The 9,624-nt window shown below is 37.9% G+C and overlaps 1 protein-coding gene and 1 pseudogene across 2 annotated transcripts; one reads left to right on the top strand and one right to left on the bottom strand.

The window, feature by feature from the left end:
• Nucleotides 1-656: 656 nt before the first annotated feature.
• Nucleotides 657-3,440, top strand: LOC127417961 (L-threonyl-[L-threonyl-carrier protein] 4-chlorinase-like; annotated as a pseudogene).
• Nucleotides 3,441-5,943: 2,503 nt separating this feature from the next.
• Nucleotides 5,944-9,035, bottom strand: si:ch211-153b23.5 (uncharacterized protein LOC321177 homolog). 2 transcript variants are annotated; one of them, XM_051658258.1, is made up of 5 exons: nucleotides 9,003-9,030; nucleotides 8,390-8,497; nucleotides 7,888-8,059; nucleotides 6,968-7,169; nucleotides 5,944-6,752 (listed from the first exon to the last, which is right to left on the bottom strand). In XM_051658258.1, the coding sequence occupies exons 2-5, from the start codon at nucleotides 8,495-8,497 to the stop codon at nucleotides 6,560-6,562; spliced, it is 675 nt and encodes a 224-aa protein (XP_051514218.1). In that variant the 5' UTR covers nucleotides 9,003-9,030; the 3' UTR covers nucleotides 5,944-6,559. The 2 variants fall into 2 exon arrangements, with proteins under 2 accessions (XP_051514218.1, XP_051514217.1); XM_051658257.1 differs by having other exon boundaries at nucleotides 5,945-6,752; nucleotides 8,390-8,501; nucleotides 9,003-9,035.
• Nucleotides 9,036-9,624: the final 589 nt, after the last annotated feature.

The following is a 9,624-nucleotide window of genomic DNA, read 5'->3' as shown; positions in this document are numbered from 1 at the left end:
CTTTACATAATATAGGGGGACTCTCCTCAACCACCACCAGTGTGCAGCATCCAACTGGATGATGCAACAGCAGCCATAGTGCGCCAGTACGCTCACAACACATCAGCTATTGATGGAGACACTAGCTTTATAATGGTTGTTATGAATGCTAAGCCTCTGGTTACAATATGGACTGTATGACTGTCCAATACATGAGTCACTATTGCCATTATATTCTCACCAGTAGATGACACTACAGGTCACGTACACCACGAACATCATCTGTTCAAGTGTCACAGATTACCATTGTGTCTTAGACTCACTATTATTGAGAGATAAACACAAAGAGGTTTACTCACAAAAGGAAATGCTTTTCTAGAATTTCCTTGAAAATTCCAGAGTATCTAGGATGCAGCAAATCACAACCCATTTCACAAATGCTCACACACAATGCCATTCACAGCATTCTAAAATGGCTAATTAAAAATACACTCCTTTTTTCCTGGAATCTAAAACAAATATGTCATGATGTTTTATTGGAGGAGGAGCCCAATTCTGAATTGATTATAAAAATACACAGTTTGACAGCCAAAAGCACAATTCCTCAGCCTGAAAAGCAGTGATTGCAGGTATACTGTATTCCTCGTATTATGATCTTCAGATATTTAAAATATGACCTTCTGTCCTTTTCTTAACTGCTTTGTAAATTTAACTTGTCTTTTTGCATCTTTGTTTTCAGCTTTGACCAAGTTCAGTTCAAGTGTCTTGACTCAGCACAAACTCAGGTGAGATGTGTGTCTTTTGGTAAACTCAATGAACTCTTGCCTTGAAAATCAGTTAAGTAAACAGATGGCAATCTCTGAGAATGCACTCTGGCTGGAATTTGTGTTTAACAGATCCAGTAAAGGTGCCTCCCCTACACACATTTACACAAGAGTAAGATGTTTTTCCCATTAAATGGCTTATGAAGCACTGCTTCCATCCAGGCAATATAGAACTCTCTGTTCCTGCAAAAACAACCCAGAATAAATTTGCCTTGAATAAGTGGGTAGGAAAGAGAGGGAACAGATTAAAGCCAAGATTAGTAGGTTTTCAGAGGTCGAAAAAAGAAATGCCTAGGTCAGGGAGAGCATGGACTTGGTTTTAATTCCTCTATCCCATTTCCCTCTCTCCTAACACATTGCAGGTTATAAAAACAGACTCACCAAAGAATTTGGACAGTTGAGTTTGAGCCCGTTTTTAAAAGAAACAGAGAAAGTGAGAGACCAGAGTGTCTGTTCCATTGCTTAAGCGAACAAGCCGAAGTTTCCTTGCATTTCCATACATGGACGTGGCACATATTCAGGCCCTGTATGAGCAGCAGGGGTATCTATCAGCTCTTCCTATCCTGAGTCCTGAAGAGCTACAACAGGCCCGAGATGCCTTCGCTGAGCTGGAGAGAAAACACAGTGAGTTGTGCGTGTTTGTTTCCTATGTTAGTTTTGTTTGCAGTGTACTGGTAAACCTTTCAATTGAGGTATATATTTACAGGTCATGACTTTTCCAGTCATTCGTAAACAACACCATTATGCCATTATGAGGATTTTTAAAAATTATTTTATATAGATTGCAGTCAGAAAAAACATGTTTAGCTTTACTGTTGAAATGTACTGTACTGTAAAAGTATTAATTTTCTATTCAAAAAGTAGTTAAGAAAATCAGAAATGTTTATACTCTAGTAAAGTCAATATATATATATACTGTATATGTAAAAGGAGACTACTTAAATACAGTAACAAAGAATTTGCACCAGTTACTATACACCTCTGGTTTTCTCTACATATTAAACTGGGATAAGAGAAAGTGTTTAACATTAAAAACAAATTACATACTTCACCTGCACGATATTATAAATTTCCATTACTTCTCCAAGCCTGGAAATCATGATTTTAAAATTCACTGATATTCACCGTTGAAACCATGAATTTCAGATTGAAATAATGCTTCTTTTTTTTTTTTTTACAGGTGAAGAATACACCTCTTCCAGTCTTCATAACGTCCATATGGAGTTTGATTGGGTGATGGGCCTCGCCAAGCACCCAAGGCTTCTAGAGGTGGTCACAGCAGTTTTGGGGCCTGATGTCATCCTGCTCGACTCCAGATTCATTTGCAAATATCCAGTGCGTAACAGACCTGCCAAAAAGCAAGAGAACGATGAAATAATCCTTTCCAGCCAATTGAGCAATACCTGTGAGAAGGAAAGAACACAAACAATGAGAAGACAGATGGCATGCCATTTGTGGCCTGGCATCAGGACATGAAGTAAGCAAAATTTACAATACGGCAGTTTGATTTTATATTTGCTCGACTGTCAAAAATGGTATTGTAATTCATCATATGTTGGTCTTTAGGTACTGGGGTTTTGATGGAGGTCCAGTTCTGTCTGTCTGGCTTGCTCTGGATGACTCACTTGAGGACAATGGAGCACTGCAGGTTATTCCAGGTGTGACAACTATTCTAGAAGTTTTTTGAAAAGCATCTTTTCTATTTAATCAAAAGAACTGCCATTCTATAATAAATACTTAGTTTACTAGATTTGCATTTCTTGAAGGAAACGCAAGAACAAAGCAACAGCTAGTATTAAAGTTATAGGAAAGTTTGGGTGCTTTGGTCCTACAAAAATGAAATGCTGCATTTTTTCACCGTCATGACGTTCAGTATGCATTTCGGAGTAGATGTGTATTGTAAATGGCTAAATGCAAAAGTGTCTAAAGTTACTTACTTGTCTAACAGGAAGTCACCACTCTGGCCTCCAGCCCCATTACCAATCAAAACGAGTCGGCAACATGCTGAGTGTCAATCAAGAAATCCCAGAGGAGCTGGTGCAGACTGAGAATGCAATCTTATGCCCCCTTCAAGCAGGTCAGATGTCTGTAAGTATCATTCTCAAAATTATCATTGCATTTTTTATCATTTTCAGAAACAACAATATTTGCATAAGTTTGCATGTAATCTATATATTATGTCATCTTTGCATGTCCATTTATTCATTGTTTTAGATCCATGATGGACTTCTGGTTCATGCCAGTGATCCCAACTTGTCCGATCGGAGGCGCTGTGGCTATGTGATCCGCTACGTCCCCACATGTACTTATCCAATCCAGGTAAAAACTCTCAATTAAAATACAGAGGATGATATATATATAGTCATAAATATGGAATAAGCATAAATATGTGTGTTTTCCTGAAAGGACCCTGAACGACCCAGAACCTTCCCTGCCACAGTGCTGGTCAGTGGCTTTGACAAATACAGTAATTTCTCCAGCAAAACCTGCAAAGTGTAACTGACTTATATTAAGCTCTGTATTTAAGATATGAACTAAAGAAACTCTATCAGTGTGTGCTTCCTTAAAATTATAGTTGTTTCCATAGTGTTTTTAACTTTATTTTTTCACATTAATTATTATTTCTCTTGACAACCAATACACCATTTAAAATGTTTTGCCTACTATTTTCTTTTGAATATTTTTATACTCAAGGTGTCCCATTCACTAAACAAAAGCAAAACAGAATACCTCCATTGCATTTTAATGAATGAAATCATTATTTTTTAAAACGATTTACAAAGAAGTTTGTTCTTGTTCTGTTTTTTATGAATGGCACCCAAGATTCAATTTTTTTAAAACTGTTGTAAATCCACATTGTTATAGTAATAGTAGTATTCCTCAGAATTTGGGTGTCATTTTCAGGCTTTTCAGGAAATCATTCGCTTAGGGGTTTTAACTTAATGATTTAAAGTATGAGCCTTGAGCTGAATTCACATTCTAAACCTGTCATTTCAATTTGAAATATTAAATAAATTGTTTAATATTACTTCTGGATGATTGTCGATTCATTTGCAGCTCATTCAACAAATCTATGTGAAAAACATTCTCAGAATACATTGCTGCAGTATTACACATGTGGCATCAGGCTAAAAAGTGCCTCACTCTATGCAACAACAAAAAATATATACTATAGTAATTCATATAATATTATACATATTTTTAGGATTTATAGAATAGAATATAATGTCTGAGGTAATGCTCTAAACAAAATGAAAGTGGATAGTGGCATGTTAAACTGGGCTCATGCAATATACAAAATTGATATGTGTCCAATGAGAGTGTAGCTTTGCCTGCTCATGCAGCATCTCATTAGGATCATTACCTGGGTTTAGTGTAGATATTGAATGAGGAGATGTGTAAAAGCATTCACGAGAACAAATTATCACATACTGTATATAATGCACCATACACCAGACATGGAGTCTTGATCTTGTAGTCTTGAAACCACATGAAACCTTGATCTGGGTCTTATTGCTCGGTGTCACTGACCACTGGTTATATCCATTAAAGGTGTTAATTACCTACTAAGTGGCATGTTATTGTCACCATTCTCTAGAAGTTGGTTAAAATGGGAAGCTTTGAAAATAAGGTCTAAACATAGCTGTTGGGTATGTGAAGTGAACTTAAGCTTATTAAAATTGACAGCATGGTTCCTGGACTGATAGCCTTACAATGGGTCTTGGGATTAGGTCTTGGTCTAGATCTGATCCTACATGGGGTGTAGTTTTGGTATGGGTTTGGATATTAGTGGGTCGAGACTGGTATTGAGTCTTAAAGTGACTAGTACTGGTCTCATCATGGGTCATAGGGGTTCTATATTTGGGTCTTTGAGAATTCTGTATTTGTCTGGATCTTAGGGGGTCTGGTATTGATCTGAGTCTTGGAGGGCCTGGTACTGCTTTCATTATGGGTCTTAGGGGGGTCTGGATTTGGGTCTGTTCGAGTTTGGTATTGGTCTGGATCTTAGAGTTTGGGCCTTAGGGGTCTAGTATTGGTCTCATTGTGGGACTTAGGTTGTCTAAATTTGGGTCTTTGAGAATTTGGTATTTGCCTGGGTCTTAGGGGTCTGGTATTGATCTGGGTCTTGGAGGGTCTGGTACTGGTCTTGTTATGGGTCTTAGGGGAAAGTTGGGTATTGGTCTGGTTAAGGTGGTATAGAATTGGTCTGGTACTGGCCTGGGACTTGGACAGTCTGGTATTGGCATGTGTCTTGAAGGGGTCTGATACTCAACTTGGTAATAGGAGGGTCTAGTAATGGTGTGGGTCTTAGGATTCTAGCATTGACCTGGGTCTGGTATTCATCTGGGCCTTGGGAGGTTCTGGTTATGGTCTGGGTCTAAAAGGATTTGATATTGGCCTGGGTCTTCGAGGGTCTGGTATTCATCTTAGTCTAAGGAGGGGCTGGTATTGGTGTGGGTCTATAGGGTGTCTAGTATTGGCCTGGGTCTGGTTATTTGAAGGGTCTGGCATTCATCTGTGCCTTACGAGGCTTTGGTAATGGTCTGGGTCTTAGGAGGTCTGGTATTGGCCTTGGTGTTGAAGGGTCTGGTATTGATCTTGGTCTTATGAGGGGATGGTATTTGTGTGGGTCTTAGGGGGTCTAGTATTGGACTGGGTCTTAGAAGGTTCTGGGTCTTCATCTGGGTCTTGGGAGGGGGCAGAGGGGGGATTGCAGACCTAGTCTGCAATACAATAGGCTAAGACCCAATCCCTGTCATTAAAATGGTTTGCACAACAACGGATGCAATGCTAATTCTTCAAACCATTTTAGAGCTACTCAGGAAAAGCTCACTGTTAGAGAGTGTGTGAATATCAATGATTGCATCCCTTGAACATTTTCCCCAGTTACATCTAATGCAACTCAATCAATTGCAAGGCTCTCTGGAATACTTGATTGTGCTTGATCAATTGTGACACTTTTACATACTGTATATTAGTAAGACCTGTCGATCAATTAAAATTGCTGCTTTGTCCTTACTGGATGAATAAAATCCATTTCATTGCTATTTTCTCTGTGATTACAATATATTATTTACTTTTCATATGCATACAGTTATTGTTTATTTTTAATATGACAACATGTGTTTTATCCCATGAATTTAAAGAAATACAGTATTCGTGTTTTTAATTTCTCCTCTCTCAATATTTAAGTCAAGCCAAGTCATTTTTATTTGTGTAGCGCTTTTCACAACACACATTGTGAATCACAGCAGCTTTACAGAAAATCATGCATTAACAGAAAATGAAACTGTAATATCTATAAAGTCTTAGAGTCATCATTGTGTAGTTTGGTTAAATATGATTGTAAATTGTCTGTAAAAATAAATAATTAAATAATAATTGTATTTAGAATCCCAGTGAGAACAACAATAAAAACATATCAGCATTATTGGCGAAAGACCAAATATTATATAAAAATCTCTTGTGATATGAACAATAATTACTGACTTTAAATGAAATCATGAACAAGGAAGGGTTTTTAGAAACTCTGGAAACTTTACTGGTATAATATCACAAAAACAAACACTGACAGTCAGTGTAGAAGACCTACAAAAGGTTTTTCTATTAAATAATTTACATTATTGTTCCTTTAGTGAACATGAACTGGTCTCACCATTTTTGCGAGATATAAATTGTGACACATATGTAACCTTTATGGGTTAAAAGACTGGAATATATAGACATATTTATATTAGATAGTTGAAATGACAAGGTTAGGCTAGTTTGAGAACTTCTTTGACCATGACACCCACACCATCAAAGATCTCATGGATGGGAGCATTGCACATGAATGCGCTGGTAGTCACCAATTTGTTCTTCTTATCAACATGCACCTCGCCAACATTCTTATTCAAGTGCTTGCACCCCAGTTCTGCCATGGATTTTGCAACCTGAGCATACGGCCACCTGCAGTCACAACAAAGAGAGTATTATTAGTCTTAATTAGTCATACAACTAATAAGGTATCTTCATCAGCGCTCCCTTTTAATAACTCTACTGCCTAAACCTTCATTTTTCTAATGAGAAACGGTGGCCTTAGCATTTTAAACATTCTTTCCATGACTTCATGGAATGACTCTAAAATTATAACTTGTAAGAACAGGTAATATCGATTTTCTTACATCTCGCACTCCTTGTCATGGCCCACGGTGAGCTCACATCCTGGAATAGCTTTAGCTGCGAGTACGGGGGAGATACAGCACATTCCCATGGGCTTGCCTGCCTGATGGAAACCTTTGATGATCTTCTCCACCTGGGGTTTGATTGAATACTCCTTGCCTTTGGTGGCCCAGTCACTCAGGTTTTTAGCCACACCAAACCCACCTGTATGGTACATAGCGAGTTAAATCTTTATTAATACAGCAGTTGCATTTCAAACATTTCAAAAAGAACCTCAGTATTTTACTTGCATGTTGAAAATTAAGAACATGTGTGCGGTGCTTGCTTGTGCAAATCTTGATGCCATGATGCTAGGGGGATTCTAGGGCTTTTTAATGTGGTTACTAAGGTGTTCTGGGTGGTTTCTAGGGTGTTGCAAGGAGGTAGCTAGGGTGTTCTAATAGTTGCTAAGTTTTTGCTAGGTGGTTTCTATGGTCTTCTGGGGGATTGCTTACTGGCCCTAGTCAAAACCAGTCTCTGTGATATTCTGGTCTATTTATTCTATACAGTATATCTAATAATAAATTTATTTATTTATTACACATTTGCACATATACAGTGAAATTTTCCCCACATATCCCAGCCAAGCTGGGGTCAGAGCACAGGGTCAGCCATGACATGGCACCCCTGGAGCAGATAGGGTCAAGGGCCCAACAGTGGCATCTTAGCTGCGCTGGGGCTTGAACCCCCAACCTTCTGATCAATAACCCAAAGCCTTAACCGCTGAGCCACCACTATATCTAGATATAGCTTGGGTCCCTTCTCCATTTCAGTCAAAGGAATTTTTTGCCTGTTTTATCATCAGCTAGGTGCAAGTCATAAGTCTCTTAGAACATAATCATTTCCTAGTGCAATATTATGATACCACAGAATTTTCGATTACCTGGAATGATGAGCGCATCAAAAGCAGAGACATCTAGTTCGGCCAGGTCAGTGATGTCTCCACGGGCGATACGGGCGCTCTCCTGCATTACATTCCTTTTGTCCGTCACAGGTTTACCCTCACAGTGGTTCACCACATGCATCATCTCAGTATCAGGTGCAAACATTGAAACCTACAATGCAAAGTGAGCTCCATTAAAGTCAAGTCTCAATGATGCAAAGCACTATGGTAACGTTTATTACTGTCTATTTGCATCGCCCAGCTTCATGCAACAATATATGTTAAATAGAAGAACTATTGCACATTTATTGTACTCCCAAATAAAAGTATCTGCAGATGTGAATTATATTTCACAGGTATCAAGTAGTGCATAGTAATGGATCCAGAACATTTGTAAAGTCCAGTTGTTATTACATGAAATTGCGCATCGACATATTGCAGGCGTATTGTTTAAATTACACATAACCCTGGTGTGCATGTGTGTGCATTAATATGGCATCACCTTGGCACCTGCCCGACTCAGGTGTACCATTACAGCAGACGCCTCATGGACTTCTGTGCCATCATACACACCACACCCAGAGAGGATCACTGCCACACTCTTTGCCATCTTACTTAATATATTAAACACAAACACTTCAATATTAAACAGTGATGAATGACATGCTTTGCTCTAATTCTGTCTGTTTACGTTACTAGATTAATTTGAAGAATATATGTGAAAGTTAAAGACATAGAGCAAAGATATCTAGAGTAAACAACAGGTGACAACTACACAGACACCTTCAGAATTAAATATTAATATATGACTAGCATCCTCCAGAGAGTTTTACTCAGGTAACACACAATTGCTACAGTTGCTATAGTCAACAAGTCCCATTGAACAGAGTACTGCAAAATGTTCCTTGACAAGTACAACATCTAAATTATAAATCATTGTGTGAAAACTCATTACTACACCCTGTTAAACCACTCATCCTCAGTAAAAGTCTTTCATCCAAATATGAATTCTGAGTTAAAACATGATATGATGTTTCAGTGTTAAAATGTCCGTAACCTAAGAACTTTATTAAATCTATCTTTGTAGTTGTTAAATATAATGCAGTAGTACCTACCTTGAGGAGTTGACTTTACAGTGAAGTGCACAAACTCTTCTTGAATGAATGGCTTACTTCACAAAAGGGACGTCTTATATTCTAAGAGTAAAGGTCCCTCCCATGAAGGCGTGTAAAACTGTGCATTACACAACCTCCTTGTGAGAGCTGCCTTGAAAGAAAAGAGGAAACTATTGTCCCTGTTTACACAGCTTAGTCATGCCTACTGCACACATTCGTTCATTCATTCGTTCAGCTCACCAGTGTTTATATTAATGCAATACTCACAGCACTGTAATAACTAAAGATGTACTATTTGTTGTTTAAGTAAATTGGGGAAATATAGGTTATGAGACAACACCTTTAAAAATATCATACATGTAGGGGAGACCGGGGCTAGTTGTCACAAAGGCTATATGTCTCAGTAACTGTAAGGTTTCAAATAAAAATTGGTCCAAATGCACAAATGAGTGATTTCTCTAGCAGTGTTTTGTATGTTGCTTTGTTATAAGCACAGTTTAAAAGTGTCTAAAATTTAGATTTTTTTTTTTTTGGATTTTATCCTCCAAACTAAAATATCATGCAATAGCATCATATTTTTGGAAAAGTGAACACAATAATACCACTCTGGCTTACAAAGTAA

The sequence above is a fragment of the Myxocyprinus asiaticus genome, chromosome 27, assembly GCF_019703515.2.
Source record: "Myxocyprinus asiaticus isolate MX2 ecotype Aquarium Trade chromosome 27, UBuf_Myxa_2, whole genome shotgun sequence".
In the NCBI taxonomy this organism is placed as follows: Eukaryota; Metazoa; Chordata; class Actinopteri; order Cypriniformes; family Catostomidae; genus Myxocyprinus; species Myxocyprinus asiaticus.
The sequence above is the reverse complement of the archived record's forward strand: the minus strand, read 5'-3'. Positions and strand labels throughout refer to the sequence as shown.

Bases quoted from the DNA above. Each gene is read 5' to 3' on its own strand.
- si:ch211-153b23.5 (XM_051658257.1), bottom strand. From the start codon at position 8,497: ATGGCAAAGAGTGTGGCAGTGATCCTCTCTGGGTGTGGTGTGTATGAT. The intron at 7,170-7,887 runs GTAATCGAAAAT...TGTACCATACAG, and splicing joins TGATGCGCTCATCATTCCAG to GTGGGTTTGGTGTGGCTAAA. The intron at 6,753-6,967 runs GTAAGAAAATCG...TTGTGACTGCAG, and splicing joins CATGACAAGGAGTGCGAGAT to GTGGCCGTATGCTCAGGTTG.